Source organism: Pezoporus flaviventris, unplaced genomic scaffold (assembly GCF_033815535.1).
Source record: "Pezoporus flaviventris isolate CSIRO_AGI_PZ_B2104156 unplaced genomic scaffold, CSIRO_AGI_Pfla_v1 ptg000002l, whole genome shotgun sequence".
Taxonomy (NCBI): Eukaryota; Metazoa; Chordata; class Aves; order Psittaciformes; family Psittacidae; genus Pezoporus; species Pezoporus flaviventris.
In genome coordinates this window covers 12,608,842-12,632,933 of record NW_026892550.1, presented here as the reverse complement: position 1 = coordinate 12,632,933, position 24,092 = coordinate 12,608,842, and the positions used below count along the sequence as shown (strand labels likewise).

At 38.3% G+C, this 24,092-nt stretch overlaps 1 protein-coding gene across 5 annotated transcripts in view; it reads right to left on the bottom strand.

Moving 5' to 3' along the window:
• Window positions 1-24,092, bottom strand: part of LOC133277532 (complement C1q tumor necrosis factor-related protein 7) — a 115,942-nt gene that overhangs the window by 1,791 nt on the left and 90,059 nt on the right. For 4 of the 5 annotated variants that reach the window (XR_009746241.1, XM_061469441.1, XM_061469429.1 and 1 more), the window contains 16 exons: window positions 23,465-23,668; window positions 20,541-20,633; window positions 19,052-19,143; window positions 17,189-17,356; window positions 15,579-15,684; window positions 14,177-14,286; window positions 13,961-14,057; window positions 12,714-12,812; window positions 10,204-10,380; window positions 6,001-6,204; window positions 5,458-5,547; window positions 4,582-4,695; window positions 2,904-3,038; window positions 1,354-1,476; window positions 712-770; window positions 84-261 (listed from right to left, as the gene is read on the bottom strand). Coding sequence is in view for 4 of the 5 variants with exons in the window: in XM_061469441.1 (XP_061325425.1) it covers window positions 84-261; window positions 712-770; window positions 1,354-1,476; window positions 2,904-3,038; window positions 4,582-4,695; window positions 5,458-5,547; window positions 6,001-6,204; window positions 10,204-10,380; window positions 12,714-12,812; window positions 13,961-14,057; window positions 14,177-14,286; window positions 15,579-15,684; window positions 17,189-17,356; window positions 19,052-19,143; window positions 20,541-20,633; window positions 23,465-23,668 (2,049 nt within the window). In the remaining variant the exon portion in view is untranslated. The remainder of the gene's footprint in view (window positions 1-83; window positions 262-711; window positions 771-1,353; window positions 1,477-2,903; window positions 3,039-4,581; window positions 4,696-5,457; window positions 5,548-6,000; window positions 6,205-10,203; window positions 10,381-12,713; window positions 12,813-13,960; window positions 14,058-14,176; window positions 14,287-15,578; window positions 15,685-17,188; window positions 17,357-19,051; window positions 19,144-20,540; window positions 20,634-23,464; window positions 23,669-24,092) is intronic. The other variant, XM_061469451.1, reaches the window with a different exon arrangement.

Here is a 24,092-nt window from a genome sequence, read left to right as displayed (position 1 = left end):
TTACACCATAGTCTAGCACTACAAAATAATAGGGATTTAGACTCCTCCTCCTATGCACAAGCCAGACAAGTTCACAGCAGTACCCTGTAATCCCCTAGCCGTTTCTGCAGCTCGGCCTGATGATCGTCTTCTACATCTTTGCCTTGGTTTTGTTCCAGCAGCGGCAAAAAGCTCCGTAGGGTAGAGGTACAGTATCTGTTCCAGCGTGTGACGTGCCTTGGTCTCCATTCCATAATCTTCTCTTTTAATATTTTTTCAATCCTGCAGTAAACCAGACTGATCGTTACTGTTCTAGTCCTGAGTGGACACCTCAACTGGTCCTCTCTGACACATGTAGTATGTTTACGGGGATCACAAATTACCTCAGTTAAATTTACCGCTACCTAAAAGCACAGAAAAGCAATGCCAACATAGCTGTGTTGTGCCTGCGTGATCACTGACAGAAGGGGATTGCAGGAGCCTGCAGCCCTTTCTAGTTTACAGTCTCTCTTCTCATCCCTCTATAGCATCTTGCTTATTAGGAAGCTGTGCAGCCATGACTTATCAGCTCTTTTTCTGTTAATGAGGGAGCATGAAAAGCAGCCCTGTGAACTCCTGCTGTCTTGCTTAGGACAGTCTCAGCTCCCAGCATTCACAGAAGGTTTTGGGATCTGGGTGTGAACAGGCGCTGGTTTTCAGGACCAACAGCATTTGTTCTGGAGGTACAATTACCTGCCCTGGAGTTCCACTGCAGCAGCCTTGTCTGAACACTGGTAAACTAACTTTTCAGGCTAGAGAGAAATAAGACAGTGAAACATGAAAATGTGCAATCTCTTCTGGGTATACAACAATGTAACATCAGGAGTTACTGCCCTGCTGGTACTCCCATGAGTTCACAGTTATGCTAAAATCTCTTAGTAGAGACATGATAAAAACATTAACTAGATGCTTGTGTGTAACAGTGTTTGGGAATTTTTGTTTGTTCTCCCATCCCAAAGGAAACTTCAACTCCCTTTGATAAACGGTGGAGGAATCCCAGGTCGTTTACTAGGGATGTCCTAGCCATAAGACAAGCATGGACATTATAATACCAAGCTACTACTTTAGATATTTCTGTGTTAAAGATTTGTTCCTTTTTACTTCACTGTTGTCCCATGTTCTTACATGGGTAGTTAGAGGACAACAGCCATGCATCCATTCTCTATAAAACCAAACACTTCACACGATTCTGCTTTGCTTATTTTTTAAGCAGTGTCTAGGAAAATCTGTTTAAAACCCAACGCTACCTAAATACACTTAACCACAGAAGTCCAAAGAATTTAGTCTGTGGCCTTTCAACCCTTCAAACCAAGCTGTTATTAGATCCAGTGATACCTGAACGCTGCTGAGGCCAGGGTAGGGAAAGCTTCTGGAAAAGAAAGACTTCCAACGTTTTGGTTTGCTGACATCAAAACTTATCCTTGCTGGAGAATCATGTTCTTGCACATTAAACCAGATCTACAAGAAAGCAAGTTTTTTTTAACTTTTGGTATATAACCACACCTATGGAACACATTCCACCTACATGCCAATAACTTGACCTCCCAGAGCAAGTGCCCGTATGAGTTCATATGGAACAAGGCACTCTGGTGTAGTCACAGCTGATGTGCAGCTTTGGGATCCTGCATCAAAAGGGATGGTGCTGCTCTACTATGTCTCACGGTTCTGAATGTGGACTGAGTGTAGTGTATGAACAGAATTACTGGCTGCAGCTGGCAGCTCATGAGAATCACAGCATCACTTAGACTGGAAAGGATCTGCAGGTACACACAGTGTCTATGTATGCTCTGTCACTGAGGGGAACCCATGTCTTGGAACCCATGTCTTGCATCCCACGTTTTTATAGATGATCAGTTTGGTCTGTGAGCCTAAACTGCAGGTTTAGTACTACTTTACTTAAACAAAAACCCCAAACCAACTGAACCCTCCCCAGAACACTGTCAGTGAAAGAGAACTGACACTTTAAAATAAACGTGCTTTAGAATATTAAATGCTCAGCCAAAGTCATGATTTGTGTGTAGAATAAAACCCCTGATGATTACAAAACAAAACTGACAATGATACTTCAGATGACTTCTCCAGGTATGTTTTCAATACAGGATAGAAAAGCTGTTTGCTATGATTTGGTGCACAATGGAAGCTGAGTCACTGCTTCCTTGTAATGTTCCCCAAAAATGGAGGAGCAAACCTTTACACTGAACGTGAAAACCTAGGGTCTTTTTTCAAACTGACCTTCTGTCTCCTCAGTGTCAGACTCTTGCATATCTGTCTACCTCACCATCGTGTCCTGGTTTGTGTCCCCAGGAATGCTATTGGCAGGAACCTGCCCAGGGTTTCTGTCTCTCCTGGCACAGGCCCAGCTTAGCCCCATTTCCCATCCTCTGGCTCACCTGCCCTGAGCTGCACAGCTCATTCTTACCCTGTTGTCTTGCCCTCAGTGCTCTCTCAGAGGGTTTCCAGACACACAGCGAGTAGTGTCACAGTGAACATGTACTAGTATTCCTTGTATTCTATAGCAAATAAACAGGAGGACTTGACACCAGGCAGAAAATCAGTACAGTTTCTGTGCCTTGTAGTGCCAGCTCTGTGTTTTGCACACTGAACCCAACAGGGCTGTGCCAGCCACTGCATATGCAACTCATGTGATTCCTTCCAGTATGCTTCATTTGTAAAATTATATGAACAGATGTCATGATCCACCTAACTGCTGATTAAAAACAACTTTCCTATTTAAAGTAGCTGAAAGACCTGCTTAATATGTGGTAAAATCACTGATAAAGTGACAGGCTAAATACAGTTACTTTGATGAACCAATGATGCACAAGATCAAGGCAGATACCAAGTCATCAACTCTTAGGTGTACAGAAACGTGACAAGACGCTTACATTATCACAGCTGATCAGACAGTACACGTTCTGTAAAGGGCAGAAAGTATCATACTGCCCATAAAAACATCCAGTACTGGGGTTCCAAATCACATACTGACTTCGTTCCAGAGTTAATACATATGCAGTTGGTCCCTAGAAAGAAAGAAAAAGGGTGAGAAAGATGTTTGAAAACTGGCTACAAAGACAGCATGTTTTGTATTGTTCGGGATATTAACTTTTTATTATTAACAGCACTTTTGGGGGGCAAGCTGGTTGGAAGAATGTACAGGTTCTTTACAATGCAACCAACTAACACTTACATAATGTGGTCTCAGTCTCTTCCATGGCACAGAAATTGTTAGACATACACAGCCCTGAGCTGTTCTTAAAATACAGATTCTGAAAGTTGTCTTGTTTCAGCTACAAACCAATGTGAAATTCCACATCCAGGAATGTTTAATGCCACTTGAGTACCAGTATGTCCTGCTTGACTACTGCCACAACCCTCACCCACAGGCTGCCTCCTAGGGGAAGGTGCCCCACGAGGGCAGCACATTGTGTGTCTCATCCATCACCCTTCCCTTGTACAGGCACATAAGGAATTTCCCAGCTTCCTTTTGTATTCTCTATCAGGAATACCAAAACTGCTTTTCTGTTTCCTTGTTATTTCGTACATTTTCCAGGTACCTCGAAATACCTGGAATAAACCCCTCCTTACAGCATGCATCAGCTGACAGCTTTATTAAGAACTACCATCTCCACCAGATTCTGAGTGGAAGGAATGCACCCGAGTACCTGTTCCCACTGCTGCAGTATCTCAGCATGAAGAGACTTTTGGACAGGAATTTTTACCAAAATTCTATTCAGCAAGACTTTCACATGTGCTTGGTGATTTGAGATACAAATGGTGGAAATCTGCATTACAGACCATGTTACCATCTCTCTGAAAAGAGCAATATTGGTTACTTGGAAATTGAGTGCTTCCCTGTGAATAAATGCATCTCCTAAGGGGCAAAAGAATCTCTATGTGTTAGATGTTGGTCAGGCTAAGCCAGGCTGCTGCCATAGTGAGCTCAGGGGAGTGACAGGGTACACAGCAGCCCAAGGTGAAGCAGACTGCCTAACCAGCCTATATTGGAGGAGGTGGATGCAGAAGGACTTGTGGAGCCTGAACAAATCCATCATCTTGCTGCAGCTTTGCTGTCAGCCGTCAAGAGGCTCAAAGAATGTTTACATACCAGTAAGAATCCCTGGCAAGCCCCTAACCCTCTCCTGCCACCTCTCAACCTTCACCCAATCCCACCCAAACTCTCATAGTCTGTGTATTCACAACTGAAGCGCTGTGAATGGGCTATCTCCATTACATCTGTGCTGGACACACCATTTATACAAGCAAAAGTCCAATCAGGGTTTACAGATGCTTGGTAGTGTACTATGAGGACAACAGCTACTATCAGATTAAGTGTGGAAACAGTCCAGGAAAAAAAAAAACAACAGATTATATTTATACTAAGATAAACTTCTAGCTTTCCTTTTTTTCTTAATTCTCTCTGGAAAGATTCAGTTCCATCAGCACCAATGTTCAGATCACTCCTGAATAAATGTGCCAGCAAGAAACAATTCTACCCATTGGTAGGAACCAAAGACTGCACAGAATACAAGTTAATATTGAGATCAAGTGAAAAAATCCTCTTACCTCAGGAATAGCATTTCCTATGATAAGCCAGGCTTTTTTCCCCATTCCAAGGAAGTAATTACACAGGAGCACGGCATGTTCTTCCTCATCTCCCGCCAGAAGGTACAGAAATTGCTAATTAAGGTACAAGGAAAAAAAAAAGTCTTTCTATGCAGTTATCAACTGTGTTTTCAACACTTTATAGTGTTTTTTAACACTTCTGAAGCAGAAGACTCATCTCAGATCTGACCTGTACGATTTACTGGGCACTGCTTCAACGTGCAGGATGAAGCATGAATGCTGTGAAAATCCATGATGCAGAATGGAGATTGTGCCACAAGAAACAGGGTCTTTGAGTTATTCTGAATTTTGCAGAAGAGTTTGAGATGGTAAAACCATCGCTTATGATTAACAATGTCTGCTATTCTGTAGATGACAGGATTTATCTTTATGCGACAGAGCAGGTTTAAATACCCTGTTTCTGCTGGCATTACATGCAGTGTTTTTTTCTGTAGTTCCTTGACATTACAATGATCGATTTTAAGCCTAGTTTTAAAGTCTTGATCAATCAGTATCCCTTCACTTGCATGTGATGAGCTATTTTGGTTTATAACAGAAAAACACCCAGGAAAAGCTTATAGCCCTAACCCTGTGTAGGGTCAACCAATTGCAACCTATCTAAGATAAAAATTTTGGTTCATATCAGGATGAGCAACTTTTTTTAAGCTTTGGTCCTTATTCTTCGAAATAAAGTCCTTACAATAATAGAATCACAGAATAATTTCAGTCTGAAGGGACCTCACGAGCTCATCTAGTACAATCTCCCCCTGAAACAGGGGCTGCTAGGATGTTACCTCACATTCAAGAGGATAAAGAACTGTTTAATGCATTTCTTACGTCCGATGTACTCCATAAATCACAAATTCCAGCAAATGACACACTATCCGGCAAAAAAGGAATCAAAGAAACATATCGAGCCACCAATTCCTGCAAGGAAACAGAACAAAGCAAGTCACTCCTTCAGTTCACCCCACTACAGCAGTATTATACCAGGTGTGTAGCACAGTGCTATTGCCACAGATATCAATGACAAAACACTAACCTCACTGCAGCAGCAACTAGCTCATTTCAGAACTCATACCTCCCATTGATATATGGCATAATTCTTTGTCTTTTAAAGCACAATACTCATTACTATATCTATTTTTTTCAGAGAATACAAATATCCTTTTCCAGCATCATTATGGATAGACTCCCTGTGTATCACACATAGTCATTACTAATTTATTTCCTATCTGTGGTCCTTCCTTTTCCAGAAGTGTAGCTGTACAACTGATGTATAGAACTGATATGTACCTACGTGCATGTGTGCCCACATGTGAATGCACACACTTGGAAATCCATATCCCAGAAACTTCACTGTCTTTCCCAAGTACTTACTGCTGCTGATTGAGAACTATCTTGGATGGCATCAAGAAGCTCCTCTGGTGGATTCAGAGGTTTGATATATTTGGTAATAAAAACCGTTTTCCCACTGAGGTCAATCACAGTTGTTAGGCACTGACGGCTTGGGAACACTGATGTACATTCAGCTTCATACTTCTCTGATGCCTGGAGCAATTTCTCATCTTCGTGGGTATCAAACTTAAAAAAACAGTAGAATTCATACAAAAATAGTTTTATTTATAGTTTGGGCTTAAGCCTTTACTATATTTGGCCTTATTTCACCATTTACAGGAACACAAATGCAGTGAGAAATTCTTTCCTAACAGCATTCTTAACTTTCCCTGCAGTACATACTTTGGATCTCAGTCATATAAGAAAGGTCAAAGTAATGCAAAATCAGGCAATTTGCATTTACTTATGAATGCACAGAATGACTTGTACCTATAAGCAGGCTCTACTAAAACACTGAAAAGTTATGGCCAGGTAAACCTGCAGGAATGAGTATGTAACACCATGTATTAATTCAAAGTTAAACAATTATGGTTAGGCACTATCCCACATGCTGTTCACACAGCATTCCATTAAAACCACAACTGAGGTTATGCATAAAATCCCATCATTTTTATATAAATAATACTGTGACAACCCAAAATATTTGCAGAGAAGGTCCACATAATTTTTAGATGAACCCTTATAATTCAGGTATGTCTAGGATTTCAATGCTTTTAGATGAGATTTTCCAGAAGCAAATCTAGCACATATTAACTATGTAACAATGACAATTATTTACTCATACATCACCTAAGATGTCATCTTTTAAAGGTACAGGATCAGTCAAAATAGTTTGTTTCACCCACTTAGAATCCCTTGTATATTAACAGACAAAACTTACAGCCTCTGGCACTTTGTAAATTCCAACGTAGTCATTCACTGCAAATATCACTGACAAATAACTCCTATGTCAGCGTCAAGGAGCGCGAAGCGCAAGCAGATTGCTGAATAGCACAAAACTAAGCTAAATCTTACACAGGGAACAATAGGAATCTTGCAGCTGATTTAATGAATATTGTACCTTCTTAAGCATTTCATTCATCTAGACAGAGATTCAGGAAGGACAGCAGGAGAGGGAGGAAAAACAGGTAAAGAAATGAAAAAAGGTATTTTAAAATCAAACTAAACCTGAGCTTAGCATCTTAAAGCAGCACACAAGTATTTCAAATGATTTAACTTCAGCAGGAATGGCTAGCAATAGAACAAAGGATGGCAAAACATTTAGTTAGTTTGTCATTTTATGTTAAACACTCAATAGTAACTATATGTGGGAATATCTGTTTGGCGAGTTGCAGCACAGAATTACAATTTCTTCTGTCATGGTTAGAATATACACACTTGTTCCTTTAGTAAAGTTTCTGTAGAAATGGACAGATTTCATTAGACACATGCCACCTAAAACAGAACAGTCTCTTAATGAATTCTGTCTTGCTTTACCTAGTTTCCTCTAACATCAAATTACATCTTACTGTTTTCTACTTATATTGCTTTGAAAAATATGGATTATTTGAAAATCCTGTACAATGTTTGCTAAAGAACTGATCTGGTTTGGCATAGGTCAACAAATCATCTGTAAAGTAAACCTTGTAAAGTTTTTACAAGATTCAGAAAAATCTCTAATGCAAAGAGTGAACAAAAATCTGGCAAAACTCACACGGATTTCTTAATCACAACTGTTTTTTCCACTGTTCCTCGAATTTTAGAGGACAGGTCTTCTGTATCAACTGTTTTCTATCTAGAATCGTAGAATAGTTAGGGTTGGAAAGGACCTTAAGATCACCTAGTTCCAACCCCCCTGCCATGGGCAGGGACACCTCACACTAAACCATGTCACCCAAGGCTCTGTCCAACTTGGCCTTGAACACCACCAGGGATGGAGCATTCACAGCTTCCCTGGGCAACCCATTCCAGTGCCTCACCACCCTCACAGTAAAGAATTTCTTCCTTATAGCCAATCTAAACTTCCCCTGTTTAAGTTTTAACCCATTACCCCTTGTCCTATCACTACAATCCCTGATGAAGAGTCCCTCCCCAGAATCCCTATAGGCCCCCTTCAGATACTGGAAGGCTGCTATGAGGTCTCCACGCAGCCTTCTCTTCTCCAGGCTGAACAGCCCCAACTTTCTCAGCCTGTCTTCATACGGGAGGTGCTCCAGTCCCCTGATCATCCTTGTGGCCCTCCTCTGGACTTGTCTTCAGCAACAGTGTCCTCATTCCTGGTTTCACTTTTAGTGCACTTCAGTGACTGTGCATAATTTCTGGTCATTTTGCTTTCATGGGATGATGGAAGAGCCCAGGCTGGAAAGGAACCTCAGAATACCATCTGGTCCAATCTTTTGTGGAAAAGGGAGCCTAGATGAGATTATCTAGCACCCTGTCCAATCACATCTGGAAATCCTCCAGCAAAGGGGACTCTATGACATCCCTAGGGAGATTGTTCGAGTGAACAACTGTTCTCATTGTAAAAAACTCCTTTCTTATACGGAGATACAATCTTTCCTGCTGCAACTTGTACCCATTGCCCCTTGTCTTCTCAGTATGGCTCCTTGTGAGGAGAAGCTTTCACATTTATTTCCTGCCATTTAGAACAGGACTCATCTCCTTTGTTGTGATTTACTGTGCTACAATTCTTCGCTGAATCTTCAGAATGGAACATACTTCAGTCTCTTTCCAGTTCTTTATGTCTGAGTTTTGGCAGGGGGCAGTTAAGTCCTACTGTCATATTTGAAACGAAAAAGAACTTATGTCAGAAAGATCCCTGACTTGAACAAAATACACCGCTTTTCCCTCTGAAGTATTCAAATCCATTCTAAATATAGCTACCAAACTGCATTTCACTGAGCATTAATACAATACATAACCTTTTGGTAACTGAGCATCAAATTGCATCTATGCAAGAAGGTCTGAACATCTGCTCAGTATTTGAAGAGTTCAAGATGCATAACATACAGTCCAAAGTATTTTACAATAATCTGATCCCTTAGTTGAATTTCAATGAGTTCTCTTTTGAAACAGTGCTGGAGACAGGTCTTTCTGCAGATGGAGATCTGTGGCTGTACAAATTCAGTGCATTTTGTTCCGAGCAAGTAATTGCTGTGTGTAAAGATTCAGACTTCAGAACTCTTGAATAAGGTCTCATCTATTAAAAGTGCTTCAAGGCTGTTAAGACTGCATTTCTGGTTCTAAGCCATAGTAATAATCTCATCGTTCAAACCAATTAACACTAAAAGCCACCCATAAATGCACTTTACTGATTTTCTTTATTTTCAATAGGACTAAGTTGTAACAATTCCCACAGTATTTGCAGGAGAGCAAGAAAACCTAGGACTGGATAGTTTCCAAGACTGTAATTTAAAAGGAAAAAAGGTTTTTAAAATGCATCATACAAATTTATATATTTATTCTGAAAAAAAAAAAATTACATCATGATAGACCTTTCTCTCCAGATCTCTTTGTCTCTAACAAATGACAAGTGCAGCACTGGAAAAGAATGAACTGCTACTGTTTGCGTGTGAAGAACATACATCCTTGCTGAATGGATCTCAAAATCATTGCATAATGTTACATAAAACAGCAAGTGGTGCATTCATTGTAACAACAACAAATTGTTGCTGTTAGTGTAAGGCACTTCTGGTTTAAATAAAATAACTGAAAACAGTAACAGCTGCTGTTTAGAAATAATTGTCTTTAAGATCTGGCATCATGGAGCCATAAATAATAAGTGCTTTATCTGAATAGCATAAACACATAAACAGGAAAATACTGTGTTTGCAGCTCCTACCTCCTTTTTTGTCCACTGGTCACAGATACTCACATGAACACTTTATTGTCTACAGAAGTAAATGGGAAAATTATATGCTCATAGATAATGAACACAAATATGCTTTCTATTAACACTAGAACTAGACACCTGGTGAAAGTGAGAAGTAACTTATGCATTAAGTGTCCATCTAACATACTGGTGCACCCAATTAAATTGAACTGAGTGAAAAAAATTTGCAGCAGAACACTCAGAATTTGTATTAAGATCTTTCTATACTTGTATTCGTGTCCTTCAGTACACTAAGCATACCTATTTATATCCATCTCAGGAACTGCACCCCTAGAAACAAAAAGCAAGAACATGATGAACTGCTGATTAGTTACCTTCTCTCTGACTGACTCTCCAGGAATGAGCTGTGGTTCAATGGTAATAAACAGTGTTATATATGAGCCCTCACTCAGATTTTGCACAAAATCATAACCTCTCTCGATTCCCAGGGTCTTGTCTCTGCTGTAGCCAAGGAGGACTGGAGGAATATCCACCTTAAATGTACCATCAATCTACAACATATACAGATAAATACTTCTCATTAGAAGAAAAAATCAAAACTTCCTTCTCAAATACATTTTCTGCTTGTATTCAAATAATTTTATTCCTTTGATTTCTTTATTACCCTGAATTACAAAACAATGAAATGAGAGAATATGACATATATACTGATTAACTGTGGGGAAGACATGAGACATCTCATTGTTAAATGTATTGGTTACAACTGGATGTCAGCCTGTCTTGCATATTATGGACACTAATATTTAACGAAATGGAAATCATACACACTAGTTCTTAAAGAGTGCCAGCATGTCACTGTTTTTCTTTCAAACAGCAATCTCTGTATGGCACTATTTACCTGGAAAATTGTCAAAATGGCAAAATACAGTTTGTAGGACTCCACTTCTGAAGGCAGCATCAGGCCTTTACCTGTTTGCATGATGCGCCAATATCTAACGTATACACTTTCCATGCAGAAGCTGCTGGTGGTCTTGGGTGCAACTGAACTGAGCCCATTCAGTCAGCCTCCCCACAGAAGAATGCTCTGATAGACTCAACAGCCCTTTGTACTTTCCTCTGCCACCACTTCAGAAAAGGCTGTGTGAGATGATGGATGGCATGCCCCACACCTGCCTGGGCAAGTCTCAACAGTGGATGTAAGTAGCATTAAGAGAAAAGCAAGAAGATTAACCTCCTGTTCTGGGCAGAATTCAGATAACTGCCATCAGGAAGGATATCTCCAGTGGATGAGGAAGATGAACAGATGACTCACTGGGCTGGTTCATCAAACATTTAAGAGCAAAATTAAGTTTGATGAGAAGAAAACTCTAAATAATTCACTCAGAATTTCTGCTGCAGTGCAGTAGAACAGGATGAAGGAATGCTCCATTCACTACTAAAATCTAATTGCTAGATGCACCTTGATATAACTGCTGGACTAATCAGGTTTATTTCAAAGTCAGTAAGAAATCCTGTTCAATGAAAAGAATGTCTAATGCTGGGGATATCTGTGCAGGCATGCACGCTATACTTAGGGAATCACAAACTGTAAGACCTCCTCAAAAACAGTTAGGAGTGCACTAAGAGGAATTCTGGAGGTACTCTGGTTCTACAACAGAAAGACTGATACATCAACGAGAAGTATGAAGGACAGAGGTTGACATCAGCACTGGTAATTCTCAAAGACAGATTACAGGCTATGTCCTTCACTACATATTGGTAATCAGTCTGTTAAACTGTCTAAGTCTGTCCATTAAGTCTCTCAGGACTGTGAGCAGACACACTTCACGGGTGAATTTCATGCATTAGAACATTTCCCTAAACCCAGCATGGAACATTTCCTTAAAAAGAGGTTCTTGTTCCTTTTTGTTTGTTGACCTATAACAACAGTGGTGACATGATGTGTCACTGTCTGCACAGGACGGCCAAAGACTCATGAAAAGAGGGCTAGACCCTCTTACTTACATCTTCTTTGAAGTCAATGAAAGATTCATTCTATAGGGCACCACAACCCTCAAATACCTAAATTCATCAATTAAACTCTTAAGCACTTAAGGTTCTGAGAAGTGTCCTATATAGCCAGAGAAAAGCAAATTAGTATGTCATTAGGTATGCAATTGATGTCAAAATCTTCATGAAGTAAGAAACAGAGACTTCTGTGGTATGATGACTTGATCTACAGATGAAAGCAACTGCCCTACATAAAAAAGTCCTACAGCAAGGTTACAATATGATATCACTATTGATGTGAAAAACTGAGTTTCCTTAACCTAGTCCAGGATGGGTGGAAGGACAGAAGAACTACCCTATAAAGAACTGCAAGTTTTACTATTATTCCCATGACTACCTGTTGGTATCTCTTGAAGAAAGCTTTTCTTGAAAAGTTCTAAGAATAGGGGAAAGAAGGGACAGGAAGAGGCAAAGATGAAAATCTGGTGATTCATGAAAAACGCAAAAAAGAAGGTAGGTCAAGATTTCCATCACCCATCTAAGTGATATTCCTATTTGCAGTTCACGTATCAAGGCTGTGCATACCAAAGATCTCAAAAGCCACTGACAAAACCACCTGAAGTATTTGCACTTTTAATCTCGTTACTGGAGGAAACCAGGCCACATTGTCAGTGTAGCAGTATGTTTGCTTATGGCTTCTCCCTTCAGAATGTTGAACTTACTGACAAATACTCACCAGATTTGACAAAAAACAGTTGTTTCAAAGGCATTTTCAAACAATTCCATAAAAATAAGCTAACAAGTACAGAGAACGTGATTCAATCTGGCATTTCATTACCAGCCTTGTTCCATTCTCCAGTTTTGTCTTTTAAGATATTTACTCCAAGTTACTTACCCTTGCTTGAAAATATATGGTAGTAAATGGAATTTTAACACATCCCAGCCAGCGTCTCTCAACATGAGCGTGGATTCCACTGCCCCTTTCACGATTGTCCTGTTAAAAAGGTGACCAACATAACACTTTGTAAGGCACCTTAATTTCCTTTAATTTAATCCAGGCATTAATAAAAAAATACGTATTGTTTTAACAATTTACTACAGATACAAACTCATTACTAGTACAGCAATGATTACTCTGCATGCCTTTCAAGCACGCCAGATACAGAACAATTACAAGGACATCATGGCCCATGATAAAATGTGCTTGCACTTCAGGGTTCAAGTCCTGTATAACTCAAAAATGTGAGAAGTCATCCAAAAGAGCCTTCTCAGACAAGGTAAATTAAGCTACGGTCTTCTAAGGAAGTATTTTGCTAGCATTTAAGAAAGCTTTTTGAAGGTAAAATTGTATGAAAATCTAACTAAATGCTGTAGAACAGAAGCATTGTTTTCATGTGTATTGATTATCAGGGATTTCTGAAACCAGTATAATCAGCCTATACATTGTTAAAAATAAATGAATAAAAATCTGTAAAGGCTCTAGTGACATCTGAGTTTCAAGACTGCCATTCTTCCCTCTGCTCCACCAAATACCATTTCAGTTCTGGGGACAAAATTGCGTTCTCAGTGAAATGTGCGCATTTTTTCATTTGGGGGCTGCATTTCCAAGAGTGTTGAGTACTGCTATTCCGCTGAACTGACTAGGAGGGCTTGCACTGGTTTCAACAGGGGAAGGAGTTATGTCAACACTGAGAGCTTAATTTATCTCATTCCAAAAAATTAAATCAGGATGAGAGCGTAAGAAGTTAATAAAAATACATGAATTGGGATCATTCATCTGGAATTTAGTAAAAAAATTCTGATTAAGTGTTAGAACAGAATTCAGACTACAGTTCGCATGTTGCCTCTCAATTTTAGTTACTCCAATTTCATGAAATATCGGTAAAACCCATTACATACATATGTTCAACTCTAGCAGCAGATTATGCAGTACACGCTTAATTTGTACAAAGGTTAACATTATACAGATTGCTCCCTCTAATAATCTTGCATTATCGAGTAGAAATAAAATCATAAGGAATGACAAAATAGATAAAAGAGGCACAAGAGGATGAAATCTATTCCACCGAAAAGACTTTTTCTGTCAACTTCAAAAGCTCGTAATATTCGCTAGTGTACACTGTCCTGCAATTATGAACTCACCTCTATAGCATCGTGAAGTACTTCATCAAAAACGTTAATGAAGACTTCATCCTTCACTGACTGCAAACTATGGGTGCTGTAGTCACCATTAGGAGCTCTGAAAAGGTTAAATATACCAAAAAAGTGATTTGAACAGAACTGGAAAATTTTAATACATTTGCATGCTCAAATTAAATTGCCATTACTCAGAAATAGTTTTGCTTCATTTTGCTGTACCTAAATGGAAGCTCAAGTTCTTCATTCCAGCTGGGGTTTGGACCCTCTGCTGTTGTTGTCCGGCACACTGTTCGCTGAAAAGAAACTTCTACAAAAGGACGGACTAAAACCTATGAATAGACATCAAAACAAAGGAAACAGACCTCTATAAAAATTCATGAGAACATCTAAAATTACACATTTTCATGTATTTAGAAAAATAAACATATACTTTGTGGAGATAAGGCTGGTGAAGGCCAGATAAAACTTCAACACACTTTAAATACTGCACTTCCCAGACTTCTAAGCATTTCTGAAACTTTTTAAAAAAAATTTATATGTTAGCATTTCCAAAAGATTATGTATATTCAGAAAACTTGACATATTCATATGTACCAGCAAAACCACATTTTCTCTGGAGAATGGGAAAACTACTGGCTATCTAATCACTGAATGTAACTGAAACAGAACACACAATCCAGACACCAGTGGAAAAAAAGAGCACTTGTGTCCTCTTATCCGTAATCCAAGCAGCCTACTGCTGCAGTCCTGGCTGTCTCTGAAACTGGCTCCTATCACAGATAAGCAACTTCTACTAGACACAACAAAAGTCTAGTGTGATTAAAAATGGCTTAATGGGCCATTTAATTAATATTCAAGTGCATATGGCATAACCTTTTCCGTATTTCAAAAAACGGTGATTTTGAAGGGACATCAAAAGAAAAACAGGGGAAAAAAAAAAAACAAAACAAAAGGCTTCCATCTTCATTCAGAAGAATGCTGGTTTGGAGTAAGAGTGCAGCAGGCCCAAAATTCAGGCTGTGAAAATAGCCATGAACACACACATAGAAGAGTAAGAACAGACCAGGCATATATGGTATTTTCTCCTATTACTTTTCCAAGCTTCAACTGTTTTCAGATGAAGGACTTTCCTAAGCCTGCAATAATTTTTCTTGTCCAATGCAATCAAACCTCTTTAGTCCACAATACACATAAGCAACTTCTCTGGGCACCTACTAAGTGCTGCCTGAAGAATCACAACCTTCTGTTTGTTTTAAACCTAACTCCTACCAGCTTCATCTGATGATCCCTCACCCCTCTACTGAAAGAGACAGTAAACAGTCAATCCCTATCCATGGCCTCGACATTAGTCATGATTTTGTGCCTTTCTAGCATATTCCTCCCTCCTCCACTTGCAGTTACCACTGTGCTGGCTGAAAAGCCCTACCATTTTTCACTGTACATTAGCCATTCTGTACTTCTGACATCCTTATCACCTTCTCTGAGCCTTTAGCAGCTTTTTGCAAGGAGCAAGCAAACCAACCTCAGTAGTAAGCCATCTTTCTGATGGTGAATGTTACTGTCTGTAGAAGAGAGGAACGCTCCCAACTTCACATAAGAAAATGCTCGTTTGGTAATGTACCTGGCTGAATGCCCCATCAGGGCTATCAGCTGGGCTCTGAGCTGACGCAGAGGCTGCAAACATCTCATTGAAGGACCTTGAAGATTTGGCTGGTTGTTGAAATTTGCTATAAGAGGAAACAATAACGACAACAAGACAGAGAACACATTCCATACCATGAATCCCTCACATTCTGTATTAGCCATTCTGATTTCTGGAAATACTTCTGATACTTTAATGTCATGACTTTAAGCTTGGAAAGATATTTATTCCATCAAATAACACAAAATGAATGCCAGAAAGGGGTAGTGAGTGTAAAGCTCCTGTATGCCTCATTGCAAGAGTGCTTTGTGCCTGGAGTATTTATTTTCTGAAGAGTTTATCAGCCCAGATTTTGATTTTTCCCCCCCTCTCCGTATGATCTTTTTGAGCTACAGGTTTTTCAGTTCAAGGAGATGAATCCCCACAGAATTCATAAACAGTGTACACTTCATGGTATTCAGTCAAGGCCTCTTTTACAAAATTAAACCCATGCGAGTATTACACAACCAGCAACCCATGAGTGAAATAAAATAAATGTTAATAGGTTTATTTTTATAGTGTTTCCACAGAACTTTTTTTGTAGTGATGCCACACTAGAGATTCTAAAAGAAAAACTATTCATGCAGAAAGCAGCTCAAAATAAGGTATCATATAATGCAAGACTGGGAGGGGCTTTAGTTATTATTATAAGACTGATAATGAATTGAAATTTTCATTTTTCCTTCTTATCAACATGTTTTCAATATGAATTGCTTTTCCCGGTATGAACTTACTTACATAAGCCAAAAGAACATTTATTATAGTAAAGAGATAAAACAGCAGAAGATGCTAAATTCTGTATGCACGGTAATTGGTTAGCTTGAAAATACTTCTGAGTTAAATGCAGGGTGTATTCATTTTGGGAGAGAGAGGGAGAGAGAGAGAGAGGGAGAGAGAACACTGCACTAATATATCATTTCTGGAGCTGAACCAGATGACTGTTCAGAACTCCAGCATCTCTGTGTGAAACAACATCACGCAGTGCAGGCATTGCCTCAATTTGCCTGAAGGTACTGGTCACCTTTAAAATTAGTCAGAACCAAATTAGGCTCAGTCCATTAACTTAAACAAACAGTTCATGAAGGAGAAAGAGCAACATGCTCCACTGAGGAGGCAAATATAATATCCCTCAATAAAGAACTAGATTTTTTAATACTTATTTTTAGTAGTAAGATATTATGAATTTAAATTACCCTAGTAAAATTAGGAGAGTTGCTTAAGGTATAATTCATCTGATATTACCAGAGTTGTAATGTTGTCAAAGCTGTAAGTTACCTTTCAGACAGTTTTTTCCTGAAGCAAATTAAGAGAGTTTTTGGTAAAACATTTCTGGAGGTTAGTAGTTACTGATAAATGATCACATTATTCTACAAACTCACTGAACAGCAGTTCTTTATCATTATTAATAAAAAGATAAATGTGTTATCTGTTTTTATCATGAGGATCAAAACAACACAGATGGCTGAATTTCAACATTAGTTGCTTCAGCTTCCTCAAAGCAGCAGAAACCAGAAAACGAATCTGTACTGGAAACAGGCATTTAAACATACCTCATCACTGGTTTTCTCACTGGAATATCATAAGCTCTAACGATGTTCACTAACAGTTTGATGTCTCCATCTGATAAATTCTGCGCTGTGACCTTCTTCCTTTCTTTTCTTCTTGGCCTTAATGGTCGTTTTGGCTCTGCCAGTTTAAAGAGGCTGAGTCCCAAAATACTAATAATCATGAAACAGATAGCAGATAGTTAGTAATTCTTGCATAGAATGCAACATTTTAGTGTTTCCATGATACACATGCACATTAGATATATGCTCCTGTTAGTACCACACAAAACTAGGAAATATCAAAATGTTTTAATTGTTTAGTACTACACAATCCAATTTTGTCTTCTAGTTCTGAAATTCTAACTTAAATGTGCAAAAAAATTTTTTTTGGGGGGAGAGGTATGTGTGTTTTTTTTGTTTTGTTTCAGTTCTTCCCCAAAACCAGGTAAGCTACAAGTACAATTACACAACTTCAAGATAGATCTAAACTACAGTGCTATAAACAAGGCATCTAGCAGACAACAACCACTGTATGGAATAAGCAAAAAAAACCTAATTACACAGCTATGTACAACAAACAGTAAGCTATAGAAAGGAATCATAATGAATATGGCACAACATACCCTGGACCCTCAGAACTTACAACCCAAGGTAAAGCAGAACCAAAGAAAAAATAAAAACAGAAGAATAAAAAGCAGATGTATGTTTTTACACATCACTGATATTAACCGCAGGCATTCCGAAATCTACTTTGAAAACGGATAGCCAGCGTCATTATTTCCTTATATAATTAAAACTCCCAGAGTAATTACTGTTAAAATAACACAAAACCAAGAGTTACTAAAATATCTCACCAAGTAGACGGTTTTAAAACTCATGGTGTATTTTAAATTCACTAACCATATAAATCAGCAAATATGAATTGATATTCATGATAAGAAACTATCAGTGAAGCAACTGATTTTAAACAACTCCAAAAGCTGGTTATAGACTCATTTGGTTTCTTCTATTCTGCGATGTGAAAACACGAGCTAAAAAATAGGATGAACTCTTGTAAGAGAGCAAGTCTCTGTATCTCCAGCAGATGGGACTGTTTAGATTTATACTGCTCAGTGAAAAACCTTTGGCTGCACTTTAAGAGTGTCATGTTTACAGTGAACACAAGCAAATTCTACACGGAAATCAAAATAAATTCCACAACTTGTTTGCTTACACAGCTTTTAAGTGAGCAACTTTAAGAGTAATCTATGCTGGGATGACTAATAAATGTCAGGCTCAATAAGCACGGCAATTGGAACAACCACTCAAAGAAACTGCTTAAAGTAATTACAAAAAAAAATATTAAAAGAAAAAAGAAGACATTTCCAAACCCAGTAACATTTCTGAAAGTAAACAGCGTTCGACAACATACAGATACATGAGAAGTAAAATAAAGAAAATTACTATTAAAAAAAATATCTATTGCACATTGTTTGCAGGGCATGTGCACTACCTCTAAGTGTGCACCACCTATAGAACCAGTGGTAGTGTTACTAGCTCCAACACTTGTCTGGTATTTGGACATCATTCAGTCTGGCACCACCTAGGACTATGCTTAGCTCATCAGATCACAGCCTGATGCTACTAAATCTTACCCCATGCTGCCACAACTTCTTCCAAAACCAGACTTTTTATTAAAAAAAGTTTTGCACACTCTGTGTATCAATACTGGCAGAGGTGCACTTAGTAACTGGAAGTTTATATATTACACTAAACACAAAATTGCATCGGTTGTTAGGCACATCAATGCTTTGAAAAAAAAAAGATCAGTTAGTTTTACGTTATTATTATATTTTGATTTAGAACAAATAAAGACAGCTCTCTTACCCCAGGCTGGGAATCTCCTCTTCATTAACAAGGTCAGAGAGAATGAAATGGTGTTTTGCTATGAGGAAACGGTTTATTACTGATTCTCGAACCTGGGAATACAGAGGGAGAAGAGACCAAAATACATTTCTGATCCAAACCTACTGCAAATACTTGCATTCTATTAAATAGAAACAAATCTCCAAATGGACATTATTTTTTCCCACTTTTAAAAAACTCCCAACAACTATATTGAAGCAGATTGACATAGTGCCTTTGTCTTTTTTTCCTACTACAAATGCTAGTAATGCCTTTATATACTGCGCCATTGCAGAACAGCAATACCAAAGACCTTTCTGAAATACATCTCCCCCTTTGTTATTTATAAAAGATTTTAAGTTACTACTATTTTATCTTTTGTTTTGAAGTGACAGGCATATAAAGATCACATTTCAGGGTGAACTGGATTTCAGTTCTGATGGGAGAAGTCTAATTTTCAAGCACACCTGACAATTTAGATAACTGCAAAATACCCAAATATTATTCTAAAAAAAGGATATTGTATTTGATCTAAAAGAGTGACAAATCAAGGTACCATAATGCTTATTACCCTGTACTACTATACCATTATTTACTGCACTGCACTGATGTTTGAGTGCACACTCAAGTATCAGACAAAACATATGGGGCTGACACAGACATGACAGCTGTGTTAAAATAATGTTTTTTATATTATCATACTGAATCTGGGCTCTGGCACTTGCCTGGAAGTTTTAAACACTATTCATTGTCTAGGATTCTTTTACAAACCATTCTTTCTAACAGACAAATTGTTTTGTCCTACATCATATCAATGTTATCATCATAGTGTATGTTTCACTGGCTGCCTATAATTTAGTACATGTCGTATTATTTCCACTACTGGTAAGAAACTAGTAGCCATGTTTCGCACCTCCTATTTTGCCAAAATAATCTGAAATGGCAAACTTCTCTTGGTTACATGACCAATGTTTTCATGTACTATAATACCACAGTGAAGGTGATGTGATGGAAGATATACCCTCTGCCTCAGGCTGCAGGACAAGACACAATGTGTATCACATTTTTTGCAGAGGTTAGGGCCACTTTCATGGAGATAATAAAGTTTTTAGCATCACGGCTTATAAGAAGGAAAATAGGGAGGAAAGGGAAAACGGTGAATGCCTGGGACACAACAATACAAATCTCTGGGACACTGGAGCAAAAGAGAATTTACAGAACTGCTGGAAAAATCCAGAATGGCTGGTCATCTTGTATATGGCGTCTTTTTCAGTAACATTAAATGAGTCATTTATAAATCTCCACTTGCTCAACTAGACCAGTTTCAGGCCCAACTAGAGACTTTAAATATGTCTGTAAGTCATGTTTAGAGATGAGTAAGTTTTTAATATTCATGGAAATGAAGCTTCCAAGTATAGAAGCAACGTATGGTCTAGAGAAATATGGTGGATCCTTATTTTTTGTGGCTTACCTTCTGTAGATAGTTGGCAACAACTGCTCTGTGGGCATCTAAGTAATTTTTGCTGTCAATCACATCCCTCTCTTGCAGTCTCTTCTCATAGTCCTAAAGATATTTACTAGAGTTTGTGATTTGAAAATTATTCAGTGCTTTATTACATACATGAAAAATGGCAAATATTTCATTAATATTAATGTATGGATCACTATAAACCAAAACAGATGTCAGAGGTTTATAAAGCTATTTTTAATGCTAATGTATACAGCAACAGCACTGCTAAACTACCATGAATATAGACAAGAATTCCATTAAGTTACAAGATTCATGTTGTTTAAATTACTATGAATAACTTGAAGATTTCCCTCACTTCTTTTAAAGCTGAACTTTGACCTGCTGCTGTATACTGAAATTCCATTCGAACTGGAAATGGCTTCTCTTACTGCAGCTGCAATAGCTGCAAATATAAAGGAGAATCCTTTTACAACAGAAGTGATGCAGTATTCATGGAAGATGACCTGAAATCTGAACTGTGTTTTAATACATGTAACTAGTGACACAACTGTACTGACAGATGCAACTTTTATTCACAAGTTTTGGAAGGTGTCTCATAAATTAAGAAAAGGCTAGAGCTGACACTCAGCTTCCAAGAAAGAGAATCTACAAGTCCAGGGGGTCTCTCCAGACCTGCAGCCTTAATGGAAGCCTGTAGGTTGGCTTTAGAATCGCACCTACTCATCACTTAAAAGCTACTCGGTAAAATTAATCTGGGGCTGCCTGTTCAACAAGCATGTGGAGAAACTGGATGGGGTCCACTAATAGTAAGAAGTCAGAGGCCTGTAGAACATGACCTACAAGAACAGGTCAGAACCTTAGAATAATGTAGGTTGGAAGAGAACTCTGGTTGTTATCTGATCCAAACCTTCACTCACAGCTGGAACAACTGCAATCAGGATGCTCAAAGGCCTTTGCCAGTTGAATTTTCAGTACCTCTATAGATGGCAATTCTACAGACGTGCTGGACATGTTCTAGAATCTGAATGCATTCTTTGTGAAAAGTGTTTTAATTATATTCAACTGGAATTTCTCTTGGAGTGACTTGTGCCTGTCATCATCTTGCCACTAAGATGAGCCTCGCTTTTTTCGCTGCACTGTCTTGCTAGGTACCTGAAGGAAGCTGTAAGAGTCCCCACTTAACCTTGCCTGCTTAGGCCAGAGCAAATCTTAGTCCTTTCAACTTCTTCCTGCATGTCAGGTGTGCCATGCCGGTAGATATACTAGCAGCTCTGTGCTGGACTTGCTCCAGTATTTCAGTATCTTTCTTGCACTGGACAAGGTGTTCAACTCAGCCTGGTCAGGAACAGATTAATGACCAGTCCTGTATCTGCCTACAACTATTTGAGTTGGTAGAGTGTGCCAAACTCATCTCTCTAGCTCCAGACAATATAACAAGAGAAAACAACCATTAAATACATCTTGGATGGTTCAGGTTGGACAGGATCTATTCCTTTTTTTTTTTTTTTTTATAATCACTGGAAAACACTGGGACAGGTTATCCAGAAAAGCTATGGAATCTCCCATTTAGAGGTTTTGAAAACTTGGCTAGACAAATACACAGCTGACCTCATCTAGTGCTGGCAACAGTCCCACCGCTTCAGTGTAAAGTGCGGCTAGATGACCTCCAGATAATATTTTCCAAACAATACTGCCACAATTCTATGAATTTTCAGACTTCTTTGCCAAATAGCAAGTAAAACAACTAGGAACTATTCCACTTTAAACTTAGTTTTAAAGATCATGTCACATAAAATTAACTTGGAATGGGTGATCATAGGTTTATCCAAGTTACCCTTAAAGGAAAAAAGAAAAGAAATAAACCAATTCTTAAACAATAATTTTCGATTTTGAGTGAGAAAATGAAATTAACAAAGTCTCTAAAAATCAACGTGATCGGAAACATGTATCAAAGATGTGGCACATCTTTAAGTAAAAGGTACAAAACTAATCTAAAATTTAAAAAGGAAAAATACTTATTGCAAAGAGCCAGACATGACTGAATTAATAAATACCTTTAAAAAAGAGATAATCCAAAAGTAAAGGAAGAAAGAATTGTTTCAAATACATTTATGTAAGAAGAAGTAGGGATGAAGCAGCAGTTGCCAGAATCAGAGATAAGGGCTGGATATGGCCCTGAACAATCTATTTGAAGATGCCCTGCTCATTGCAGGGGGGTTAGAACTAGATGATCTTTGACAGTCCCTTCCAACCTATTTTACGATTCTGATCCTGCTAAGGAAATGAACACACTAAAATGCTCCTTAGCTACATTAATTGCTAAAGGACAAAAGCATGCGTGACTTAACACTAATAATGGAGTTGAGATTAAAAATAACTGAAGTATGACCCAAATAAAAACTGCACACATTGCATTTCAGTAGGGTTCTTAACAGATAGGCAAGGACAGGGTAAGCTAACTGAAACAATGTACTAAACCACTGCAGAATAACTGCAACATAAGCTGTAGCAAAACATAAATTGTTTTGAGTTTTGTTAGTCATTACTTCCAGCAGCCTCCACAGAAAGGGCTCAAAAGTTAGTAAGCCTAAGCCTGAATTATCTTTTTATTATCTTTCTGTATTTGAAATCACTTACAAATGAATGAAAAGAAAGGTCTCTTACCTTTAACAAAAACTATCTTAGAATTTGGCTACAGAAGTTGCTGTGGTTTATCTTTCTGCTTGCACAGTATAGCTGTGGAAATATTGCCTTGGAAGGAAGCTGTCTTAGAGTAAAGTAAAACTAGAAAAGACTGAAGGATTAAAATTCTCACTTTTTACATATCAGCATAGCTGTACATCCTTTAAAGGACCAACTTACTTCATTGCAAGTCAAATATTAGCATTAAAACTAGAAAAGAAATATTTCAGGTAACATTCTACCTGGAAGATTTTCTCACTGATTTCTCGTTCGTGTAAGGGGACTTGCTTATAGTTTCGGAACTCCGCCACCTCCTCACTTCTGAGCTGCAAAAGTCGGAATCTCTTTGACCTATTAAATTCCTCATCAGAAACAAAGTTAAATTCTTGCTGCAACTGTTCCAACCTGAAGAACTCCGGAACCCGGGCCTCTCCACCGGTAGCAGTCTAAATGAGTAAAAAAAAAAATATATTTTTACTAAAAAAAAACACAAAACCCTTTCATGCAAAGTGACTAAAGTCTATAAAATAACTTCTGTAAGTCTTACTTGCATATGGCAAGGGTGGTCATTTTAAGCAAAAGAATCTGAGACAGATCAAAAAGAGACTGAAACACCGAGCGTTTTAAAGTGGGGTTTTGTTGAGCAAAGTATATATATTTAAGAATACAATAAAATTCTATTTCTTTGTAACATAATAAAGAGTAGGAAAACTGTAACACAGCAGAGTAACCTAGGCAGCTGTACTGTAAAGATGATTCATTTACACAATTTCAGCTACGTAAACAGCTCCTCAATTTGATGTTCAGAAAAGCTGCAACTTCTACAACACACTAGATCTCTTTGTGCAGTTGTCACTATGAGCAACTTAC